This window comes from Cyprinus carpio, chromosome A21 (assembly GCF_018340385.1).
Source record: "Cyprinus carpio isolate SPL01 chromosome A21, ASM1834038v1, whole genome shotgun sequence".
Lineage (NCBI taxonomy): Eukaryota > Metazoa > Chordata > Actinopteri > Cypriniformes > Cyprinidae > Cyprinus > Cyprinus carpio.
In genome coordinates this window covers 8,804,938-8,830,990 of record NC_056592.1, presented here as the reverse complement: position 1 = coordinate 8,830,990, position 26,053 = coordinate 8,804,938, and the positions used below count along the sequence as shown (strand labels likewise).

At 38.1% G+C, this 26,053-nt stretch overlaps 1 protein-coding gene across 1 annotated transcript in view; it reads right to left on the bottom strand.

Moving 5' to 3' along the window:
- LOC109045506 (sarcoplasmic/endoplasmic reticulum calcium ATPase 2-like) overlaps window positions 1–25,654 on the bottom strand; it is a 28,679-nt gene extending 3,025 nt beyond the window's left edge. The window contains exons 1-18 of the mRNA XM_042778851.1: window positions 25,033–25,654; window positions 24,555–24,572; window positions 24,381–24,463; window positions 21,520–21,624; window positions 18,758–18,896; window positions 10,040–10,120; window positions 8,594–8,679; window positions 7,784–8,248; window positions 5,213–5,301; window positions 4,991–5,093; window positions 4,360–4,491; window positions 4,091–4,210; window positions 3,730–3,948; window positions 3,306–3,641; window positions 2,474–2,694; window positions 1,450–1,652; window positions 1,212–1,297; window positions 975–1,108 (exon numbers count right to left, since the gene is read on the bottom strand). Coding sequence (XP_042634785.1) covers window positions 975–1,108; window positions 1,212–1,297; window positions 1,450–1,652; window positions 2,474–2,694; window positions 3,306–3,641; window positions 3,730–3,948; window positions 4,091–4,210; window positions 4,360–4,491; window positions 4,991–5,093; window positions 5,213–5,301; window positions 7,784–8,248; window positions 8,594–8,679; window positions 10,040–10,120; window positions 18,758–18,896; window positions 21,520–21,624; window positions 24,381–24,463; window positions 24,555–24,572; window positions 25,033–25,150 — 2,738 coding nt within the window. The 5' untranslated portion in view covers window positions 25,151–25,654. The remainder of the gene's footprint in view (window positions 1–974; window positions 1,109–1,211; window positions 1,298–1,449; window positions 1,653–2,473; window positions 2,695–3,305; window positions 3,642–3,729; window positions 3,949–4,090; window positions 4,211–4,359; window positions 4,492–4,990; window positions 5,094–5,212; window positions 5,302–7,783; window positions 8,249–8,593; window positions 8,680–10,039; window positions 10,121–18,757; window positions 18,897–21,519; window positions 21,625–24,380; window positions 24,464–24,554; window positions 24,573–25,032) is intronic.
- Between the last annotated feature and the right edge of the window lie 399 nt (window positions 25,655–26,053).

The following is a 26,053-nucleotide window of genomic DNA, read 5'->3' as shown; positions in this document are numbered from 1 at the left end:
AGATATAATCGTAAGTGGATGTGGCTGAATACAAATGTAAATGGGGTTTAAAAATAATGTCTGTCCTCTAAAAAACATTATTTATCTGGATCTTTTTTTGTAACAAATGTTTTTGTCAATTTTGATCAAATTAAACTTTAACAAAACTGTCAAATATTATCCTTAATTTTCCTTAATTAAATTATTTGATACACTCATGTCTCTGATAACAGATTACTTACCAATTATAACACATTTTCTGTAAAGCTGCTTACAGATGATGTATTGTGAAAAGCACTATACAAAAACAAACTGAATTAAATAAAGTTATCAATAGTTAATGGAAAAAAAAGAATGCAAGTAATTTATGCAGTCACAAAATCAAAAACACTCAAAATCTGTGGTTCAAAATCTGACCACATTGTTACAAAAGTTACTTCCAGCTGTATACAGCATTGTCTCACTCTTTGTGATCAGATAGATCTTAATAGCAGATGTAAAGGGGCCTTAATTTATGGCGCTTTTACTGCATGGTACGGTATGGTTCACTTTTGGGGGATTTTCCACTGGGTACAGTACCTGGTACTTTCTTTAGTACCACCTTGGCTGAGGTTCCAAGTGAACCATACCATCACCAAAACATGACGTGTAAACTCTGCTGATCATTGATTGGCCGGAGAGAATCACCACTACCTGCGTCACTGAACTTGCGACACAAACACAAACGTTGTCTGTTTTGGAAGTACAGACGTTCCTCTCGTTGATAGCAGAGGAGTGGATCCAGCGAGAGCTTGATGGGGCGACGCGGAATGAAAAAGTTTTTTTTTTTTAGGAGTCGTGGCAGTAGAGGCGATGCAACTATAATGACATGTGAATACTCCCGCCCACTCTAAAGTGATACTAAACTGCAGTGGAAACGCAAACCGTGCCGAGCCGAGTCATACCATGCAGAGGAAAAGCGCCATTAGTTCCTATATTGCAACTCCAATACTGACCTGTTTAGGGCGTTGCACATCTCAATGGTGACTAGTACAGACAGTGCCATGGTCATAGGATAGGGAGACTCAAACACTTCACACTTCACGCCCGCAAACTCAGGGTTGTCTGGTGTACACTGAAGAAAGTGACTCTGGGGGGATTAAAAATAAAAAATAAAAATTTAGAGGCGAATGCAAACATTAGAATGCATTTGTTTGAGAAAGACTGTTAAAAATGTAAGGGGAGTTTCTAACCAGATGATAGATGGTGACTCTGGGTCCGTCTTCAGCAGCAATGAACCACCATGTAGCAGCTCCTACAGTAGCAGCACCCACATAACCTGTAGGGTGACAAGGAGAACAAAATGTTTTTATACATAAAAAAAGAAAACAAAGAAAAGCACTAAAATTTAAAAAAGGTACAAACTAAAGTAAAAAAGTTAATTTAAAAAATGAAATAAAAAAAATTAATAAACAAAGGTGGTGCACTCACAGCCAATGATCAGGTATCTGAAGAAGAGCCACCCAGAGATGAGGGGTTCTCTGGCATTGCGAGGGGGTTTGCTCATGATGTCCAGGTCGGGTGGGTTAAAGCCCAGCGCAGTCGCAGGCAGACCATCGGTCACCAGATTCACCCACAGTAGTTGAACTGGAATCAGAGCCTCGGGGAAGCCCAGAGCCGCCGTCAAGAAAATACTGCCAGAGAGAACACACATCGTGAGTTATGCGATTAGATAACATCTGGAAGAATGTCAAAAAGACCTTGGCAGCGATCAGAGTCTTGTCATTTATATAGTATCACTTTTAGGATGGAGACTAAATCGAGCCATTCTGGTGCATAGGATGAATCATAAACCTTGATTAAACAATTTAACAAAGAATATAATCTAACACAAACATTTTATATAATAACCACTCTGGTATGTAACAACCAGGGTCTTCTCATTGAAAACCCTGTTTAACACAAAAAAAAAAAAAAAAAAAAAAAAACAAAACACTACCATTCATAGGTTTAGGATCAGTGAGATTTTTTTTTTTAAGAAATTAATTTTATTCAGCAAGGGCACTTTAAATTTATAATGTAAAAAAAAAAAAAAAAAAAAAAAATTCATTCAATGCTGTCCTTTTGAACTTTATTCAAATGTTTCTATTCTGTCTATTAAAAATATTTATTGAGCGCCAAATCTGCATATTAGAATGCTTCATATATTGTATGTACATTTAAACATATATTAATATAGAAACGGTCATTAAATGTTTTAATATTTCACAACATTACAGTTTGTACAGTATTTTAAATAAAATAACTGCAGCCTTGGGGTGCATTAGATACTCCTTTCAAAAACATTTATAAAAATCTTACCTTATGATTTTTAACAATAGTGTAAATATATCAGATTACGTAAGTAAAATGGATTTAAAGACCAATTTTAAATGAGTCAAGAGTTTAGTGTTGACATGCCAATGAAAATACAGAATGCATTTCTGAAATGTTAGCAAAATGTTAAGATCCTTACCAGACCACCTCGCCGACATTTGAGGAAATGAGGTAGCGGATGAATTGTTTCATGTTGTTGTAAATGGCTCGACCCTCTTCCACAGCGGCCACAATGGTGGAAAAGTTATCATCAGCAAGGACCATCTCAGAGGCAGACTTAGCCACGGCTGTGCCTGACCCCATAGCTATGCCAATTTCAGACTTTTTCAGAGCAGGTGCATCATTCACACCATCTCCTGTCTGCGGGAATGAACACAGGTTGGCAGAGAATGATTCTAACAAACACTCTAGAAGAAATCCTTCCATCTTGTAGTAGTCATTTAATGTAAGATTATATTTTTATATAAATATAGTGAAAGTGACATGAAAGTGAAAGTTACATGACATGTGGCCAAGTACTCTGAATTTTTTTATTTCGTTTATTAATTTTTATAGCAAGGACACATTAAATTGATCAAGTCACGGTAAAGACATTTATAATGTCAAGTTATAAATTAATTTTAAAAATAATTATAATTTTAGAAGATTTTTATTATTTCATATACCCTTTTATTATTTCATATAAGTCCAATATCCTTTTGAACTTTCTATTGATTAAAGAAGTCGGAAAAAATATGACTGTTAGCAGCACAACTGTTTTCAACATTGATAAGAATGTTTCTTGGGCACTAAAGCAGCATTTTAGAATGATTTTTGAAGGATCATGTGACATTGAAGACTGGAGTAATGGCTGCTGAAAATTCAGCTTTGCATCAAAGGAATAAATTACATTTTAATTTATATAAGGAAGTAGGCTACATATAAAATCACTGAAGGAGTACTTGTTATGATTTCACTGGATTCAAGTTTACCATGGCAGTGATCTCATCGTAGGACTGCAGATACTCCACAATCTTGGATTTGTGAGACGGCTCGACACGGGCAAAGCAACGGGCAGTGAGCACTGCCTCACGCTGGGTGGCAGCAGACAGATCGTCAAACTCTCGGCCAGTGTAGGCCATACTTGACACATCGTCATCGTCTCCAAAGATTCCAATGCGTCTGCAGATGGCGACGGCCGTGCCCTTGTTGTCACCGGTGATCATGATGACTTTGATGCCTGCTTGACGACAAAGTTTGATGGAAGCTGCCACCTCAGCTCTGGGTGGATCCAGCATGCCCACACATCCCACGAAGGTCAGGTCCGTCTAAAGGAAAAACCGATTATTAATAAAGAAATATTTATAATGAATTACTTATAAATAAGCTTTGCTATAGCAGAAATGCCCTACTCACCTCATACTCAATGAATCTGTTTGAGTCCTCCAGTACCATACTCTCTTTACTCAATGGGTTGTCGCGGGTGGCCAGAGCCAGACAGCGCAGTGTGTCACGTCCTGTGCCATACTCACGGATCACAGACATGATCTTCTCTTTCATGGCTGCTGTCAGTGAAACCTTATTCCCACCTACACGAATGTGTGTGCATCTGTCCAACACTCCCTCTGGAGCACCCTGCACCCAGAAATAATGAGTTTAAGGAAGCTGCAGGCACTTTATTTGTACCACATCATATTTCAAATATAAAGCAGTACAGTGTGGAACAGATAAATGAAACACCAGAGTGCTAAAGTCTTCCTGAGAAGTGTGATGCTACCTTAACAAACATCTTGCCAATGGAGGAGTGTGCTTTGTTGGGAGTGCAATAGACTGACATGGACTTCCTGTCTCGGGAGAACTCCAGAGTGAATTCCTTCTTCATCAGTTGCTTGATGACCTGAGATCCAAAAAATGAATCGGATATGAGAGCTGTCATTACATCAAACACCAGAAACCATTTTGGAAAGAAATGTGGGCTTCCACAACCGCATAAACCATTAGGGTTGCAACCAACTCAAATTCTGCGGTTGGAAATGTCTGACTTACCGAGTTGCAAGCGTTCGCCCTCTCAACTTTGGAAAGGCCCTTCAGTTGTGTGTCAAACACATTCATTTTCTCCACCAGGCATGTGAGGGCAGTCTCTGTGGCTTCACCCACCTTCTCGTAAACACCTTTGGCCTGACATAGAAAGAAGCTTATTAGAAACGTTTCAAAACATGCAAGCACTATATACTGCTATTAATATGATTAATTCCATTAAAACCAAACATTTAATTCTATTATTAATTCAAAAAGAATCTATAAAAATATTTTAAAAATGTATATGAACAATACAAATTTCAAAAAACGAAATCAATCAAGTGATCACAAGAATACAATGCACTGCATGAAAATAGACATTTTGAGATTTGCTAACAGCATTAATAAATTAATAGTGACCACTGGTTGACAGAAAATGTAATTTACAATATTGGCCAATATAGTAAATTCTAAAAACAAATGCATTAAAATGTTATTTTTAAGCAACTTCATTAAGTCACATCCATCCGCTAGAACATATAGTTCTAGACACTAGTCTCTGCTTTCTAAGTGTTAACAGGTGTTTTACATAATAGCTATATTGTGTATTTCAGCAAAACCAGGACACTGTATTTACCAGAACATTTTAATTACAAACCTCATTGTAATCCAGAGACGAGTCATTGCACAGAGCACAGATGGTGGCCATTTCAACCAGAGCATCATACTGGGAGCATTGTACTGGTTTACCCTCATTAAACCTGGAGTGAGAAAAAAAGAACAGAAAAAAAAAAAAAAAAAAAAAAAAAAAAGAGGATGATCAACAGAGGTGTGTCATGCAGTTTGAGATATCAGTGTGCACGTGGGCCAGCAAACTCACACTTGTCCATCAGGGGCATATGTGGAGCCAGTAATGGTGAACTCTTTGAGAGAGCAACTGTTTCCATTTGCCTGATCAACAATGAACATCTGCAACAACAACAAAAAATTAATCAAACAATGTCTACCAGCAGGTGGCAGAACAATCCGCTACAGAACAGTTCTGATGTTTGACAGCATTTCATAAAAACATCCCTACTCCATCTGACCTGGATATACAAGGATGTAAACACTTTATGACACTCACTTAACATGAGTTCAAAGGGGCTTTAAAACCCCTCCTGAAACATAAGCAAATGAGCATTAAGGATATTTAAAGCACAGAAGACAATCAGAGCCCCCGGATTTGTCAAGAAAGAGAAGAGAATAAAAGAGATGAGAGCGAGTGGGATGATAAAGTGGAACAGCGTTACTGCTGTAGTGCTAAAACCCAGTGGACAACAGTTGGAAAAATGGAGACAGATGCGTGTGTGGGGGAGAGAGAGCGAGACAGGCATTAATCTCTAAAGGCGCTGGGCACTGCGGAGAGCAAGGCATGATTAGCAAATTAACTAACATGACACATATCTGATATAAGCTGTTGTGAGAAACGGAAAAAACGTGATGCAAAAATGAAACCAACTAGTTAACACTTTCTAAAGAAAAAGCTACTAGAGGTACTTGGGTGGCAAAACATGCTGACATGATGCTTAAATGTTGAGAGTGATTACCATGGCAAATGTGGCTTTGCCATGTGGTTTTTAGTGTGGTTTCCATGCACTTAAAAAAAAAAAAGTAAATTTCTTTGATATTTACATGACCTATGCAATAATTTGAGGAAATATAATTTCACTAGAAAAGAACAAGTCACTTATTAATCATTCAAACCATTTTGAAACCAGAACAGGTTTTAACGATTCACTGAGAAGAACCGACTCAAAAGAACAGTTTGCTAACAAATCAAACATTTCTATGGCTTTCAACCACATTTTACAATCTACAAAGGCCGATATATTGGCCAGTATTTTGCATTATTAATTTGTGTTATTCTTCTTCTTATTATTATTATTGGCAATAGCCAAAATCTTTCTGCTTGGCTGAACTAGAACTTTAATTCTGACAGCTCTGGGACTTTTATTCTGACAGTACTAAATGCATTTATCGTAATGCATTGTGCACGGTTGCGTACTGTGTTTACTTTCTTTTTTACTTTCTTTTTCTTTTTATATGTTTTTTAAACAATTTATTTCTTTGTGAAAATACCATTTCCATCTAAAGTAAAAATGAATGTTTATTTTACATGGTTAATTTTTCAAATGTATTTTTTATATCGACTCGTTTCCAATTCTTTTTTTTTTTTTTTTTTTTTTTAGTAAATTTGATGTAAATAAATATAAATTTCATTGCAGCATGTTATCATCTTTAAAATTAAATGTATGTTGTACATATCAGCCACCTTGCTCTCAGCATTAATATCAAAATTCAGTCGACCAGTACATATGATCTCTTAGAAAGGTAATGGATCTCTTAGAAAGAAAGGTAATGGCACCTGGTAAGATGCTGGAGAAGTATGTGTGTGTCTGGAGCGGAAATGGTGCAGGACAACTTGCATGTTTAATACGAGTACAAGTTTAATTCTTAGGTTTAGGGTTAACAAGATTACATTCCTTCTGTTGAAACGCTGCTAATTTTAGACACACCCTTCCCATATACAGTAGGCAAACGGGACATTTAGGGGAAAAACGATCTTGGTTTAGCCACATCCTGAGCATTTCACAGAATAAATCAAGCATAATATTATTTGAAATCATCTCTATTAAGAATAAAAACAAGCCCGGTACTAACGTCAACCTTTATACAGGCAGAAAATGGATTGAAATCAGCAGCCCCACACATTTGGCTCGCCTGAGTGTACAGTACAGCCCACAGCGAAGGCGCTGCTGTGGATCACAGACAGATCTCACACACACAAGGTCAGTTATGCAACACTACCGCAAGTAACTGACTACCGCATACTAATCAGCTCTCACAGTAAAGGAGGAAAGGAAGCAAGAGAGAAGAACAGATGAGGGGGATGACAAAAGTTGAGAAGAGAAAAGTATTAGAGGACAGCATGAGGGTGAGAAAGAGAGAAATAAACCACGTTGTCCTTTGAAATGAATCCTGTCAAACAGGAAAACAACATGAAAGGAAAACCAGAGGCAACCTGGGATGGTCCAACACAAGGTCACGAGGAACGCAAAGATAAAGCAAAATCAATCATGCCAATATCAAAGCTGCAGTTGAACAGTTTTCCCACGACTTTTGTTTGAAGCCAATGTAAGACATGTACTAGTGCTAAACCATGAATGTTTCTTTTTTATTCATGAGTATTTTCAGCCAATTGTCTGCAGTAATATTGCTCTCGGTTCTTGGCTGAACCCCAGCCTGCAAATTTCTAAACAATAACAGACTGTTGCCCATAATTTCAACCCTTGGCTAAACAGAATTTATAACAGCCAGGGGTTGTAAGTTATCATTTCCTCTTTGATGAGCCCTGAAGCTGCTCATCAAAGTTCACTTTCATTGGCTACAATATTCCCAGCATTCTCACCCTGCAAACAGACATCTGGTTGGTGGTCAGGGTGCCGGTCTTGTCCGAGCAGATGACAGAGGTGCACCCAAGGGTCTCCACTGAGGGCAGAGAGCGTACGATGGCGTTCTTCTTAGCCATGCGACGGGTACCCAGAGCCAGGCAGGTGGTGATGACGGCGGGCAGGCCTTCGGGGATGGCGGCCACAGCCAATGCGACAGCGATCTTGAAGTAGTACACAGCCCCACGGACCCACGAGCCACCGTGAACGGGATCGTTGAAGTGTCCGATGTTGATGATCCATACAGCGATGCAGATGAGTGAGATGACCTTAGACAGCTGCTGGCCGAACTCGTCCAGTTTCTGCTGCAGCGGCGTGCGCTCCTGCTCTGTGGCTGCCATCTCATCACGGATTTTGCCGATCTCTGTGTTCACGCCTGTTGCGACCACTACACCCACTGCTTTGCCTGCAGCAATGTTGGTACCCTGTAAACATGAAGTCAAAGGTGAGTTTTAAAGCTATAAATTATGATCATATTCAATAAGCAATCTAATTTCTTCTAAAAGTTTTCAAGAAACCTAAACCATGCAAATAAAGATGCACAATATAATAGTTTTTTAAATTGGAATCAACCAATATTGGATATTTCACAGCTTGTTTACTTTGTATTTACATTTAGTATATATAATCAAATAAATACTGCCTTGGTGAGGATTAGAGAGTTTTGAATGGTACCATACCTGAAGTTTGGAGGAGAAAACAAAAATCTAACTCTAAATATGATCACAACTAATAATAAGCTGACAGCAGTCATCAGAGGTCTGACTTACAGAGAAGAGCATGTTCTTCTTGTCCTGGTTCACAGCTCGAGGGTCAGGGACAGGGTCTGTATGCTTGATTACTGACACAGATTCTCCTGTGAAGATACAGATGACAAGTTGGTGAAATCAAAACTCTAGTACTACTTGTCTGCCCTTTAAGCTTAGAGTAATACATGAGGATCAGGTTAGTACTTCACCAGGCAGGTGGCCAAATTTAAGTCCTTGATGGGCATTTGCTTAATTGCTTAAACGGTTCAGTACTGGTCAGGATGGCAAAGAATCCCAACAAAAAACAGACATGGATGGAGAAGCTAAAAGATGTGGAAGTCGAACAGACCATTACCAATTAAGGCAATGAGGCTAGACCTGCCTCCTACAAGAGCACTTCCTTTCAGTCTTTCCCCCTAACTGAAGACTGCAGAAACTGAGAACAGCTGATCTCCCTTTAAAATAAGCACTGAATCTTCTCAGAAAAAAATAATAATAATAGCCTATATTTTTCCACCTCATATCAACTACTGACTTTATAAGGTAGCGTACTGTGGCAATGTTTCCTGCACCGCTGTTCAACGGGATGCCTGCACTGCTGAATTTATCGCAATAATAGAAATTTGATTTAACCAGTTTTGTGATTAGATAAAAGGATACTGTAGAATTATACATATACAAAAATGACAAAATTTCTGTCATCTTCGCTGAACAATAAAGAGCATTTTGAAGGCTGAAAAAATGTAATTTATTTTGCGCTACATGAGCCCTTTTCACACTGCGATTCCGGAAAATACAAGGGTAATGTGTCCTGGCAATTGTTCCCAGGTCGCTAGATTTTGCCCCTTTCACACTGCCGGTGATTACCCGGAATATGTGCGTGCGTTCACACACAACCCGCAAAGGTCCCGTGAAGACACCTGATATCAGGGTGTGACGTGTAATGTACGAGTCTTAAATGCTAGGCACGTTAACTTTCACTTAAGCTGGCGACCGATCTCAGCTTCAGCGTGGAAGGTGAGGAACTAACTGATCTCTGCTTCGTTACAGTTTGCACATATTTGTTTCGTCGCGAACGTTGATCTGCCTTCAAAACACGCTAAAAGAGTCACGCGATAATGTGCGTCATCACTACGACACGGCATTAGTTCTGGCTTTTGTTCACACAGCACTCATTCCAGGACTGAACCCGGCAATGTTACTAGGTCCCCGACCCGGGATCAATCCCGGAATCAATCCCGGGACGTGTTTGCGTTCACACAGAAGGCGACCCGGCAATGTTCCGGCAATTTTCCGGTTCCAACGTGCAGTGTGAAAGGGGCTATGGAGTCCGTTATATATTAAAAACAGAATCCCTAAATTGTGACCTCACATCCTGTTGCTGATAAAACACTGCAGTGTCCATAGTAATTTCACCTGTGTGACATTTAAAAAGTCCACTTGAATTAGTAAAGCCACTGTTCTCACCTGTTAGAATGGACTGGTCCACCCTCAGGGTCGTTGACTTGATTGAAGTCAAGCGAATGTCAGCAGGAACTTTGTCACCCACTAAAGGGAAACAAAAACATGCTGTTAGATAGAGATAAATCCAGTGCTTGAAGTGAACAAGGCCAACCAAAATAACACTGTCATGACATTCCATATATTTTATAAGAGCATATTTATAAGAGCATATCAAATTGCAATAAAAGAGCCAAAACATTTCAGAAGAAAGGTAAAGTTGCCACTACAAAGCAAAGGTGCCACTACACTTTCAAAGTCTTTTAAGGCGCACTTGCTAAGTTCTTAAGCAAGCTTTACAAAACAAAATATCACAGGAATTATGGCAATGCTTCATCTCATCCAGGCCTTTTTAAGTCACATAGTAGGACAATCTCAGCATCTAGAGATCTTGTTGTGAATCTGCAGATCACCAGCGAGAAATTTTTATTCGGCTATTTTTCTGGACAGGACCTACACTGAAGAGGTTAATGAACAGCATCAAAAGCTTTGAAACATTCATGTTTTACTTGGACAAAAATAGACTCTGCTTCACTCTTTCCACAAACAGAGGGGGGTTTAGTAATTGCTACTAGGAAAAGAGCAAATGTAAATACCTTAATCGTTTCCAAACAAATCTCTTAATGAGTAAGGTGACTGATACTTGAGCTGGCTAAAATACTTGACGTTTATTAGTAATTTGAGATGGCGTCTGTTTGAAGTCGCTGCTTGACATGTAAATCGAGTTTATTAAAGGGGAGGCAATGACAAAGCATCTTTTCACAGGATGTTCTAGGTGAAAAGAACGTTAAATAACCAGAGGATATGGGCCTGGAAGCTTTGCCTTTTCTGGACTAAGTTTTCACAAACATGCCAGTGACGGGTGGCATGACGGGTGGTATCAGACCAACAACTAACAAGTCCAAAAATGGAAAAGCTATTTTGATATGCACTATGGTGCACAGTCAAGCTAACACACAACGTAAACAGATTTAGTTTGAGATGAAACTATTAGTCCATAGAATTATGTAGAGGACTTAAAGATACTTACAAACTATATATATTTGACATATACAGCACATTTTGTGCAATTTATTACATGTATTGCCACTGAACATGCTTTATTAGATTTATTAACCACACACTTAGACAGTGAAGTGCACTCAGTGCAGCTCTAAGAGAGCTCTGGATTTCAAAAATAAAGTTTCTATGATCCCATTATAAAAATACACATTTAAAATGCCCCTAAACTAAACCAAAGAATGTGGAACATAATCCCGATATATACCTCAAGTTAGAAAAAGGTCATGTAACAAGGTAACCTACTTTAGGTAGACAAGGAGAGAAAGTCTTATAAGAATAGATCGTAGAAGAATCATTTTTGGACCGTTTAATGTTATTTTAATAACACTAGTTAATGGCAAAGAGTTAGAAAGATAAAAAAAAAAAAAAAAATTCACAAGCCTCAGGCATTTTAATTAAAAGAATGCTCAAAAACATTGTCAAAGACCCGCTATACTATAAAGCTTAGAGTTTTATTATAGATCTCTAGATGATTTCACGTAATGGAGCTCAGAGAGACAAGTACCAACCCAAAACACACACACACACAAAAAAAAATCAAGGTCACTATCACTGAATCAAAACAACGAAGTTAAAAAGCTAACTGAGAGCAAGTGGCTGTATCATATTTGCTGCTAATGAAAGGTTGGAAACAAACTGTCAAACACTCAATTCCAACAGAGTTATTCATGGGTAAACCATGTGGTTTTAACTCCACTTGTGGTTTTAACTACAAAATTTTGTGCCAAAGATCTTCATCTTTGGATAATCAAGACATAAGAACAGAAAGACCCTATGCACTGTGAAATACTGGCAATTAAATTACAATAGATGACTTTAAAGTAAACTTAAGTTTACTTAAGTGACTTAAAAGTGTAGAAGGTAGCTAGCAATATTTTTTAGCACATTTCTATGCAATAAAAAAAGCACACAATACAAAACAAAAAAACAAAAAAAACTAAACCAAACCAAAACAGAACACAAACCAAATAATAAAAAAAAGCAATAGTTCTCTTAGCAAACACAACTAAAAACAAAATTAACTTTAACCCTAGTTGACATTTGCACATATTTTTTTGAGAAAACATAAGGGACATCTTGACCACTAACAATCATGTTAGTAAGCAAACTTCAAAGGGAGCATCAACAGTTCCTCGTATTGTCCCTGATGGCCTTTGGCTGGTTTGCACAAAGAACACTCCCTCCCAAGCAGTCTCAATTTGCTGGAGCTCCCCTGGGAGCTCTTCTTGAGGGAACTGACAGTTAGAGGCCGCAAGTGCAGCGATGACTCGAGCACGTAAACACATAGGGCCGGATATGCTCCCTGTCAAACAGACAACTTGTCCTCCAAAAGCCTGGTCCCACTGCTGCCACCAATGGGACTGAATCAATGCCTGCGGATGACAGCAAGAGAGGACAAAGAGCAGAACACCTCCCCTTTAAACACAAGAAAAAATGAGACTGGCCATCTGGCTCGCTGATTATTTATCTCGTCAAATCTGGTCGACTCTTAACTGCACATCCTGTCTCCGTCCTTCATTCACGCTCTCACTTGCTCTCTACTGGGACAGGGTGGTCGTTTAGGCTACAGGCCTGCAGTTAGGATGCAGAGTTTAATGCACAATGAAACACCCCACCTGAGCGATTGCAGAGCAACCTTGATTTAGTACTTCTAAGGACGATTCCGGAGTCCTGAGTCAGAGCCATAACCATAGCAAAGGAAACAATCTTGGTTCATTAGCAGAGAGGCACAGTAAATTTAGAAGCTGGAAGACTGGGAGGAAAAAGTGTCACTGGGCGGAAGACAACGTTCATTTGTGGACAGGAAGTCATACAATGCATTTAATACCACAAAGGCTTTTTTTTTTACTTTGGCTGCTTGTCACTTTTCTCAGTGCATTCACACTGCAGCGGTTAGCAAGTGTCAAAGGCAGTCGGCTAATATTTCTAACACTTTCTATTACCCCTTTTTAAGGTCAATTGCTCAAGTGGCTTGCATCAGCAAATTGTGCTGTACCATATTCCTTTGGGTCAACAGGGACTTGTCTACACTTGTCCCCACCCCCAGAATCCTCCTGTGATAAGTCCCCTTAGCTAATGTCTACACTGATGTCCCTCAAGGTGAGGCCGCAATTAAGAGAAGAGTGACTGAATCAAAAATAAAAAGTCATGTGACTGATTCAGTGGTTGAGATCATCAAATTTGAATGTGCATTAATAATAAAATATATTAGATTTCAAACAATTTAGCTCCGACATGGAGCGCTTTTAGTTTTTAATGTTTCAAGTTTGTTTAATTTTCTGTTTTGAGACAGAAGACCAAATGTGAGATGTAACAGAACAGAAGTAGTGACAGATACTTTCTTCCATACTGATACTAAGTGAGCTCAAAAAAACACTTTATAATAATTAAACATGCATGGATGAATCATTCATAATAAGATCAATAAGATAATCGATAGAGTAAATTTGATTTCATGCTGATTTTAAAGGAAAGATGGGTAATTATTGGCAAGAATGAGGGAATAAGATCAGTCCAGATACAAACCCATGTGACCTGTTTCAGCACCATGCCTCTAATGTCAAAAGTTTACAAGTCTAGAATGGTTATGCAAGGAGGCGTTTACACTCCAAAAATATCTTTATTTCCTCATTTAAATACCGAAAATGATTGAAATAAGATACATTTTTAAGGAGCATTACATAAGGAGGATTGTTTCATAGATTGTAGCTTTCACACATGTATTCTCTCTTACCACACTGTCAGATTTTGTCAACTTGTTTAAGTTAAAAACAAAAAGAAAATCTGCCAGTACCATAAAAAAAATACATGTATATTCAAGACAGGGCAGCCAGATCTGTGTAACAAACAAAGCCAGCCCATTGCCCAATCAAAAGTAGCCCAAAACTAGCCCAATGTCCAATTAAAGTAGCCCAAAAAAAAAAAAAAAAAAAAAAAAAAAAAAAAAAAAAAAGAAAGAAATATGCCACTGCTATAACTAAACTACATATTTTAGGGATTACACTCAATGTTAATTGGATAATCGCCATAAAGTTGTAATCATAAACTGTCTAGTTTCCAAAACAAAACAAAACCAAAAAAAAAAAACCTCACAAAAATCATTGGTCAAATATAAATATGAATTATAAAAACTAGGCAACTCTGATTTAAGATAAAATTTATGAAAACAAGTTTTAATATGTTATGCAACATTTCAAGTAATTTATATACATTATTTAATAATTACCTTATTTTAACAATTTTTTGAAATATTTTCATTGGGAATCAAGTCAAAAATAACTAATTAAAACTCATTAAGAAGTGTTTTGCAGTGTAATGAAGAAAGCTAACAGGAATCCATTAGCATTCCTATTCATAACTTGATTCAGTTTCCTGAAACCACAAATTTCTGGAACTCCCTATGAAGACACGTTCTTCTAAATACCAGAACTGCTAAAAAGGCATAATGGATGCGACTTTAAAATAGGGATGCACCAATAGGATTTTTTGGGGGCAGATACCAATTTTAACAAACACTTATTGGTGGATTCTGATACCGATATTTGTCACTTCCTCTCTTATTTGAAATTTTGGCATCAAAATAGAGCAAAAAGTTCAAAAACACCTGCATTAAATTATACTAGCAGTTCTATTGCTGCATCATCAAATAATTTCTGATGAACATGGATTGGATCCATTTAACATTCACCAGGCCTACATGAATACAAAACAAAGATACATATTAAATAATCAGTGCAGAAATAAAGTAAACAAATGTAAAATAACACGTCACTGTATAAATTAAATACACAATTATTCTTTATTGTAACAGACTTTATTATGATTAATCTTCTAATTTGTTTTTGTATACATTTTAATATTTTTTGTAAGTTTAAATATGTATGAGATCTCCTTTACTAAGGCGGGACTCCTATTTTGACGGGTAAATATCGGCCGCCAATACATCGGTGCATCCCTACTTTAAAACTTTCAAAATCCATTCAGTTCAGCATTAGCAGCAAAGCTCTGAAACAAAGAGCTTTCACTGCATTTTGAAAGAGGAGATACGCAGTACTAAATTGTCAATTATTGCCGCTGGTCTGCAGATGACAGGATATGCCTCCCAACAGATCAGATGTTTGGAATTTGAGGCAGCATGATGGCATCATTTTACATGCTATCAGCCTGCAGATGTACAAAAGACGCTGATAATGACATGGAGATGTGAGAGGCTGCCATCTCCAGCAAAGGCCTGCAAGATTATTCTTCCATAAGAGTGAAGTGAAACAAAAGCAGCTACATGGACTAGAGTTTATGACTCACCTTATTAAGAGCCGAGGTAGGATATAAATATACAAGCAATCTACTGCTACATTTTCACCTATTTAGCAAGATGACGCAGATTTCAGCAGGGTAACGGAGCGATGGGGTGGGGCTTTTGTGCTGCTATGCTAGGAGTTAGATGTTCTCAGATTGCTGGAGGATTTAAGGTATAACTTATGTCTCTAGCACAAACAATGTGAGAAGAGTTACATGTTGATGTTTAATACTTAAAAAGTTAGGCGTAGGTTTATATACATAATCTTAAGTATGAGTGTCAACTCAGCATGTAGCAACTCAGTCAGTGCGTTTATATACAGTTACACTACTATTTAAAACTTTGGTCAGTATGACAAATTTGATCAAAGACCATTTTTATTTTAATACATTTGAAAATTTATTACTTTGTTAGATCTAAATATTTTAATTTCCCTGCGTCATTCGTTTGCATCACATTCCAAACCCCCCAGCTTTGATTAAAGATACGTCACGCAGACCTCACGAGGGAACAGGGGATCACCGCTTTTCAAACATCACTGCACCATCTGCTGAAGGACAGTTCAGCGACATCTGAGCAAAGGCTGGATGATGCACGCGGATGCTGCAGATTTATGCAAAATCAGCTGTGAGCTCTGGTGTGGCTCGACGGCGAGGCTGCACAGCTACTGCCTCTACACAGACACTTAACATTCCACTCACGAGACTACCTTTCCCCCTGCAGTCACCTCCCTCTTTGTTTCCTTTACTCCCTTCATCACCGTCTATCCGCTATACCATTTGCCTCCATGCACGAATGGTTAACCCAAATCCATTTACCCAGCTTTATCCCTCCCATATAGGAGTTTTAGACAATCAGACCCTTCTATGACCTCCCTTTCTCCTTCACCAGGCAAAAAAGGAATGCTGTTTTCTCTCTCTCTCTCTCCATCTCTGACTGCAGCAGCACACAAAACTGTGCTGTAGAGTGACGCAGGACAACAGTATCTAAACCCCCAGTAACACAGGAAAAGAATTTCCCCCCTTCTCAAAGTGCCTTAGATTTAAGCTCTGTACGTTTATTTTATTTGGCAAATTTGGCTCCAGACTGCTACTAAACTGATTGCAAATAACTGCTTTTTTGTTGCAAATGCGATAAAAAAAAATAATAACTTAAAATCTAGTCAACATTGGCAACATTCAAGAAACCCATATGTGGCAGCACACAAAGATTCTTCAAATACAGTCATGTTAGAGTATGCTTTCTGCATGCAACTATGAACTCAGCACGAGCCATGGTGTCCGATTCATGAAAATACGACTCATGAACTTATTCTTTTTAATAAGCCTGTTAAAAATGTATGAATCATTCAGAGCTTTTACTCCATTCACAACTCTTGCCATTTCTTAGTTGTCCAATTCAAAATCAACCAGGAACCACTACTTTGATACATACTTATACAGATCAAACAGTTAACTTATTTTTAACTTATTATAACTTATTATTATTTTTTTCTTTTTGGTCTGGAGCCCTGTTCCAGCTTCTGCAAAAGCATTACCAAAAAAAAAAAAAAAAACACTTAGATGTATCCTTAGCAACTCTACCACCCACACAGAAGTATTGTGGAGTGTTTAATTTTTCATGACCCATCCGTTTAGGCACCCCTCACAGGTTATGTAACAGGTACACTCAACTGGTTGCATTACCGGAGGGTATTAGTCAGTGACGCAAGAACATCGGGACCTCCAATCCCCATCCTGCTGATGGGGGCTCTGCTGTATCATGTAGCTCACCTCTCAGCACTGCCTGTTTCACCTTATCATGACTAAGCAGTTATTTAACTCCACCTGAAGCTTTTGAGTACACTCCTCATCAAGTTTATGCAAACAGTGCAAAAATGAAAATCGGTAAAGGGCAATCACGTGTTTTGGGCAAGTGTTTTGATTAATCACGGTGTACTGCTAATTGCACACTAGCTGAAAGAGTCTTAACAGCCACCAATGTGTAAAACACTGAGTAAAGCAATAAGGAAGCACGGCGCCTAGTAGTAGTGATCTGTTCCAGTGAGCAAAGAGACGTGGCGGTACGTGACGCAATATAGAGCAAGGGGCACTCCTGATAATCCCTATTCAGATGAACTGATGTGGGAACTCTAAAGTTAAACAAATTACCAAGTACATTACTTTTACAGTCGTTCTCTTCCAGGAAACATTTTAAAAAATACTGATGACTCATCTTGTATTATACAAACTAAACCCTCTAAAATGAGATTGTCCCCTCCCCCTAAATTATAAATCCCTCCTACATTTGTTTTGACTACAGAAAGTGGCAAATAATCTCATACTAGATTTATTTTTCCAAACAGACAATGGTTGCAAATGTTTTTTGAGTGTTTTCAAATACGATTTTTTTTTTTTTTTTTTTTTCAATTTAATAGTATAGACCAGTGGTTCTCAATTCCCGTGCTCAGGGAGTAGGGAGCAATGAACACTGTGTAAGGACCATGACAATCGGAACACCGTTCATACATGGAGCTCTCTTCTCACGAGATGGTGATTTGAATTAGATGTGTTATATAAGAGAGACATGCAAATTATGCAAAGCGGTGCTGTGCGAAGACTGGAATTGAGAACCATGTTACAAAACCTGTTCTTTTAAACTTTCCATTCAAAGAATCCTGAAATATGCATCATGGTTTAACATTATTAACAAGAAATGTTTCCTAAGCAGCAAATCAGCATATTAGAATGATTTCTAAAGGATCATGTGACACTGAAGACTGGAGTAATTATGCTGAAAATTTTGATCAAATAAATGCAGGCTTGGTGAGAATAAGAGACTTTTCTAAGTCTAATATGTACCACCTCAACTTCCTATTTTAGTAAGAAATTCGTTGGTAATACAGAAAACTGTGAAACTCAAAATACCACAAAGAAAAAAGCAAAAGAAACACACAAACACAACATGATCTCTTGCTTTCTCAAGCAATACAAAGTGATGCCATCCATTATTTTCAGAGAAAATGAATTTGTGGCAATTAGATGAAAATGAACTTGACAAGGTAATTAGTTAATTCAGTATGTGTGTTTTTTTTTTTTAAGTCTTTACTACAAAACCCATGAAACACTACCTCTCCTGAGGCAACCGTGTGATCACACACAAAGGTTCAGAGAGAGTGACTCTGTAAGCCTAAACCACTGGGAAACCAACCTGTTCACACAGCAGTCGTACCATATGGATGATAACACTGGCTGCTTTACACCTGTTGCTGATTAGTTCCCGCTGCTAAGAATTCACTGTTCACCTGGCTGAATTTTACATTGAGAATAGTCACTTGAAATTCTTACCGGCAACTTCCACAATGTCCCCGGGTACGATGTCCCTGGCTTTGATCCTCTGTACAGTCTTCCTGTCCTGGCGATAGACCTTGCCCATCTCAGGCTCATACTCCTTTAGGGCCTCAATGGCATTTTCGGCATTTCTCTCCTGCAAGCAGAACATGAATAGAAATTAGACATTTTCATATTTCTGGGACATCCTAGCAGGCATAAGAAAGCTTGAGAACTTCTCGTCAAACCCTCGTCAAAAACAATAAAAAAAAAAAAAAAATTAAAAAAGGATTTCTGGACATAAATAGGCTATACATTTATTATAGCCTAGGCTATAAATCTGCACACTTTCTTCCACAAGACTACATTATTATTAATAATAGTTAAAACTAAATTTGCCAAACTATTTCATATAGTAGAACAGCTGTTCAAAATACAAATCCGCAAAGCTCAATTCAGTGGCATTCTAGAAATGGTAAAACAATCCAGGGCTCACCACACTATAAGAATTTGAGTCTTGGATGACTGAGGCACCAGCACATACGACTGAAAGAAAACTTCCATTGACGCTGACCTCTAGTGCTTATTCTTAAGTAAAACGTTGCATTTAACGTGACCTTTCATGCATTCAACACGATTAATCCCCAGGGACACAATTATTAATAGTGGTAGCCTGGTTGGCAGAGCATTTGGCAGTGAACTTCCTGTGGTTTCTCTTGCATGATGGGAACACAAAGTCTTATGTCAAACAAACAAAACTGGCGTGCCTAACAGTGAAAAACCAGTTTCAAACCCTGACAAATAAAGGCAAGAAGCTATAAATACACTTACCACAAAAAAAAAAAATCTCAGCATCGCTTCTCAATAGATGACTAGTAAGCAAGTTTTTTTATTACAAAAATACTGTCATTATTAACTGCCGAGTTAATGTACATCACACTAAAAATCATTCTAACCACAGTGATGTGCATCAATAATAATATTCATATATGACTCCTGTGCACCATGTTAATGATGAGAAATAAAGCTGAGTGCGGAAAGGCAGATGGAGTCACACGATCTGGCTCATGAGACCTCGCGATACTCATTTCACAGTTAATCTGAGCAGAACTGAAAGGAGGAAGGCCAATCTAACTCTGTAGGAACACTTTTGATTCATACATCAATGAAGAAGCAGAGCGCACTGCCTTAAACACACTGGTTTCAGGCATGGGGTCTATCCAACAGAATGTGCTCTACCAAATATTTAAATTTAGGTTAAAACAATCGCCAAAAGTCATTAAATTCAGTGAAATAATTCATGAAATGAATTTCATTCATACATCAAGTACTCTAAATCAATGTGGCAAGGAAACAAACTACTAAAGAAGAATGCCTTTTCTGCAGATGTTTAATGGGTCTGTAAATCTACCAGAGCAGGTGCATGGACTGAAGTTTGCCCTGGGCTAGCAATGCTGCTCTCCTCTCTGATTGAAAAAGTGGCCATATAGACCAGAGGATAATAAGTCCTCTTGCCTCTCACATCACACCTGCCATTAGAGAAGCAACCCACCAAAGAACTATAAGACGAACACTTGTAGGCCACCTGTGAGGAAAAACTGCATGAAGACCACCTCAGGAAACAGCTACCAGACACGGACTATTAGGCTCCAAAAAAAAATCTCTCAATTTATATATACTAATATTATTTGTAAAACTCCAGCCCAAGGCATTCAGCACTGTGTTGCTGCTGTGCCCTTTGAGGAGACCATTTGAAAAAGCAGAAGGCTGAGGATTCTCGGGGCAGTCTGGGTAATGAATGGTGACTAAAATAAAATGATAGAGAGAAATCTGGGACATGTGCTGAGAGGTGCTGGAGAAAATAGGGTCTTGGCTCTACGCTGGATTCCACTGGGACAGCAGAACTATCTTTAGAAAAGGGCAGGGAAAAAATGGCCACATGTTTTCATTTTCATAAAAGGCTTAACTACACTGTTCAAGAAAATCTACATTCACATTATTAAAGCATCTAAAACAAACTTGATAGCCCGGGAACAAGTGAGCTCTACCTGTGGAAAACAGCTGTCAGAAACAGCCGTCCTGGAGGATGGTAAACTTTAAATCCCATTATATAGACTATAATAACAAATACTAACCAATTATACTTTCACCGAGGCTGGATTTATTTGATCAAAAATACAGTAAAAATAGTAATATCGTGAAAAAAATATATAATTTAAAACACCAGTTTACCATTTTAATGTATTTTAAAATTAAATAAATTTTTATGATGACAAAGCTGAATATATGGTGCTCAAGAAACGATTGTCAGTACTGAAAACGGAAAGTGATTTTTTTTCATACTGATGAATAGAAAATTCAAAATAATTGTATTTATTTGAAACAGAAATCTTTTGTGACATTATAAATGCCTTTACTGTCACTTTTGATCATTTTTAACACCTAACAAAAGAAAGAAAACTTACTGACCAAACCTGAATGGTAGACAATGATAATTACTCACACAACAAAGTACTCAAAGATTGTTCATAAACATCTGGCGAGCACGTCAATTATAGATTTAGTGATTATATGTGACATTACTTGTCCAATCTGTCCTTAGCAAACTCAAAATATTTTAAGTGAAACAATAAGCACAACATTTAAATATCAACACTGAAACACTCCTTCAACCTGTGCAAACAAGTAACCTTAGCAAAATAATTGTATTTCCAGTCTTCATGCTGTTCAGAAAAAGTATAAAATAAGGCAAAGTTCAAGAAAAAGTGGTCCAAACTTACCTGCCAGACACCTAAAATGTAATTTGGTATTGGATTTTGAAATTTTACAAAAGGCTCCACAAACGCTGTAATGGTCTCCTCTCCCTCTTCAAACCAGGCCAGTACCTATAAAAGAACATAACAAAAATAAGCACTTTTTAAATAAGGATTTCATTTATATTTTTCATTCATTCCACTGAGGAAGCTTGCCAAATACCCACACATTAACAAATGAATGAAAACACAGAGGAGTCTTCCAGGGAAGACACCATATAAACCTTTTAGTGTGTCATGTTTTCACTTTTTTTGTACTTCAAGCATGTCCCTCTATATATTGTGAGACTTGGCAGGACTTGTGGCTTTATGCCTGGTGTCAAAAAACAGACTGATGTCAGCAACTTCACAAGCATTACTATATTTAATGTATGCCACTTCTAGGCAGCATAACTGAGACAAAGCACTTAACAAGCCAGCCATGTGAATTTACAGGCATGCTGACACTGTCCAGACAAGGCCCAGTGAACACTGAAACACTTCATGTAATCCAATTAAGACAGACCAGCTTTCATCAATCTAGACTCTATGGGCTTAAACATACCTGGGCCACACAAGAGGTCTCACTGATCAGTTTGAGAATGTAACAAAAAAAGAATGTCATACTTAAGTATGAGCAATAATTGTGATGCTTGTCTTAGCAAACAACACTACTACACCATATATATATATATATATATATATGCTTGTGTGTGTATTTTGAGTTGTGGCAATATGTTTTGTCTTTTAGAACAACTAAGTCATACAACAGATGTGATACTTTTAATACCAACATTACCAAACTCATAGCAAAATATGTAAATTATGTCATTTCTGGTATAAAAAAAAATAATAATAATAACAACAATAATAAAAAAAAAATAATTATGACCTCTGAATGCAAAGCACAATGGCTTTTCCAAAATTCAGTCCATTAATTGAGATTCCACTCAAAAGCATTGACTGACTTCATTTATATAAGGTTCTTGTGAAAACAGCTGTGGTTGTTAATTCCAGTTGCTGTGCTTAGTCTTGATGAGATGTGGTGTACTGATTGAATAACACCCTTGCCTTGTGGGAATATCAAAGGTGAGTGTAACAGCAAGTTAATGCATCTCTATGAGAGGTTAGTGAAGTATAACATGTTTGGACCTGTTCAGATCCGTGTATAGCCAGGTGTAAATGGGGCCTAAGAGAGATCTCCAACAATACACAGGACCGATTCTGGGAGAACAACTTTCCTGTTGCCAGTAACACTTGTGCAATGTCACAATACTGGATGCCAGATGCGAAGATGAGAAACAAGCAGCCAGTAACAAAAGCAAATGGATTTAAGAAATGCCGTTCCAATCCACAACCCTCCCCCCCTCATATATTTGTCATATAAACAAGCATGCTATAATAACAATAATCTTCAATGTTGATGCAACAAACACTGATTTTTCTGCCAACCCACAGGTCCAAACACAGGAAGTGGATGACAGTCAGTTTAACACAGTAACCTAACCTCCGGGGCAGAGTACTTTACACCACGTTCTCAGTGAGAGCACTCTAAGCCCTCTTGGACTTGCACCATGCTTCCCATTCCAGCGGTGAAACATTATCCAGAACAGACGAGTGTTAAAGACTCCAGACAACATAAATGAACCACTGAGTGAACCACCGTACATCATCACCTTGCAGCCTAACGACAGCATTTTGTAACATGATCAAAATATCACGCAGAGCATTTATAAAAAAACACTCAGATACCTTTCAGCATGGTACGTATTCTCATCTCAAGCAAAGATTAACATTTACCACAAAACTTTTTATTGAACCAAATAGAAATCATAAAATCTGAACAAAACTGCTGTTCTACAAAACCATAATGTAATGTGTATATGTGACTCTGTGTATTGCAAAACAGCTACAACAAAACAGCTTATAATGCTTGCTGATTTGCACATCACCATTATTTATACACTATATTACTTAAGTTTCACTCTTTATATTTGGTTGACCAAGCACCGCTCTAAGACCGAGTGGAAAACCCTGAGTGGAACTGGAGCTGAGTAATTACAGAACACTATGAGCGGGAAGGGGAATTCTCTGTTGCTCCACTCCACTAACATGCTCTTCCAGACTTTTTTTTTGTTTTTGTGTTGCTTGGTGACAGCCAAAATTTGATGCTTTAGCTTATTTTTTTCCACTGGCGGAGAACAAACTAACTAACAAGCTATATTTCCCCCCAGAAAAATGTTACTTAATATTAATAATAAGTTCAGCTAAATTGCTCTTCTGGTTAGATGCTAACTGTAATATACTTGTACTCTGCACAATGACAAAGTTGAATCCAATCTAATCTACCCTTATTTAAAGGGATAGTTCACCTAAAAATGAAAATTCTGTCATTAATTACTCACCTTCATGTCGTTCCAAACCCTTAAGACCTCAAATGGCTCTAGGGTGATGCAGAGGAGACGAATTGTTAAATACATTTTTTTTTTTTTTGCGCACAAAAAGTATTCTCGTTGCTTTGTAATATTACGGTTGAACCCCTGATGTCACATGTATATTTTACCGATCTCCTTGCTATGTTTCTGGACGTTTATCATGTAAGGACCCTTGCTGTCTATGGAAGGGTCAGAGAGCTGTCAGAATGCATCAAAAATATCTTAATTTGTGTTCCGAAGATGAACAGAGGTCTTTCGGGTTTGGAACGCCACGAGGGCGAGTAATTAATGACAATTTTCATTTTGGGGTGAACTAACCTTTAACCTAATACAGATATAACTGTGGAAAATTATGATATGGAAAACTAAATAAACACTTTTTTTTCCATATTAATACTGTATTGAGGTACTTACAAAAGATATGCAAGCTGCCAAGAGAAGAATCCTCACTAAAAGATCCTCAAATTGCTCCATCACCAACTCCCACAGTGATTTTCCTGAGGACAAAACCAAGTCAATACATGATAATAAAGACCATGGTGTGAAATGCATAAAAGAAGGCGTTAAAAAAACATGACAAAAGATTACCCTCTTCCGCAGGCAATTCTGTGGGACAGCCAAAGATTCACAGCATGGGGGGGGATAAAAAAAAAAAACAAACAAAAAAACATTAGATCCTGAAAGTTCAGGCACAGTACAATCCTCTGCATCATTTAGGCTTAACAGCATAAGACAATTGAGATTTTAACTTCACTTTTTTTTAACAAATAAAATAAAAAAAGTAACAAAACAGGTTGTTTACATCTACAACACTAATTTCTGGCCAAATCTATAAGAATACTCGCTGGTGGCGAGCAGCAGTCACGTCACGCGCCTTCATTTCGGACACATGCCGGCTGATGAAACGAATACCGCCGCATGTGCGCCAGCTCTTTCACGGGCCTAACAATGCTCTTACACTACAGGAACATTGCGAAATCATCTAAACCTCTCTGCTTTCTATTGCACTGCCAATCCCAGTCCCCTCTGTTAGCATTAGCCGGGCCATGCTCGCTCGCTCACTCACCGTTCGGTCCCCATTTCTCCCGCTGACGCTTCACTTGCTCCAGGCCGAGCCCGGTGCTCTCGTTCACGGCGAAATTGCTGTAAACTTCCTCCACGGTTTTCGTATGTGCGTTCTCCATCGTAGACGGACGGACACGCTGACTATGAACGGACTCGCAACCCCCCACACAAGCAGGTTTCTTCAAAGCCTTCAGTCCTGACTACCAAGACCTTCGGACCCACGAAAAACTTGATCCAAAAACCACCGTAGTGATTTCAGATAAACAGTATACGATAAAAGCCGATGTTAACTGTTTAGTTCTGGCGTTTAATGAGAAGAAAAGTTAAAAACCCGGACTAATTCAACCAAAAATTACACAACGCGCATCGCAAACTCGCTAGTTGTTCGTGATATTGAAGTTTTTTCGATTCCTGCTGGGAATCCTAGTGTCCTTATGATGTGCTAGATAACCAAACGAAGCCCTTAAATAGTCTTTCGGATCTATCCTCGGCTCATTCACGTAAACTGCAGCACACTGCCGGTGTTCGCAGCTCTCTAACACCATCAGCACCAATCGCGTGTCTCCGCTGTGCCGCTCTCGCTGTCCGCATGTGGAATGCGTTCATTGGCTGCGCGGACTCCGGAAATCCCGTTCCTTTGACTTTTCTTCGTCACGTCAGTGTGGATCAGCTGACCCTCTCGCCCGCCGTCACTCCAGATCTAATGAAGAATGGTGTAGTGTAGCAAACAAATGTCCCTGATATGCATAATGTTATGATGATAGAGGTGGGGGTTTGATTAATGCAACAGACTCGAATCTTTTGAACATTTTAATCAAAAAGATTCCTTCACCGACACATTCACATAGTTACGCCGGTAGGTGGTAACAGTGAATGCTGAATTACGGAATCATGCACATAACCTTTTGCTAAAATTTGCAAGTCTAAAAATCTATTATTAATTCTGTTCTGTTATTTTATTAACATTGAGATACTATTATAGTTAGCTAATTTTGTCATTTTTATTAGTTGTTGATTTTTTA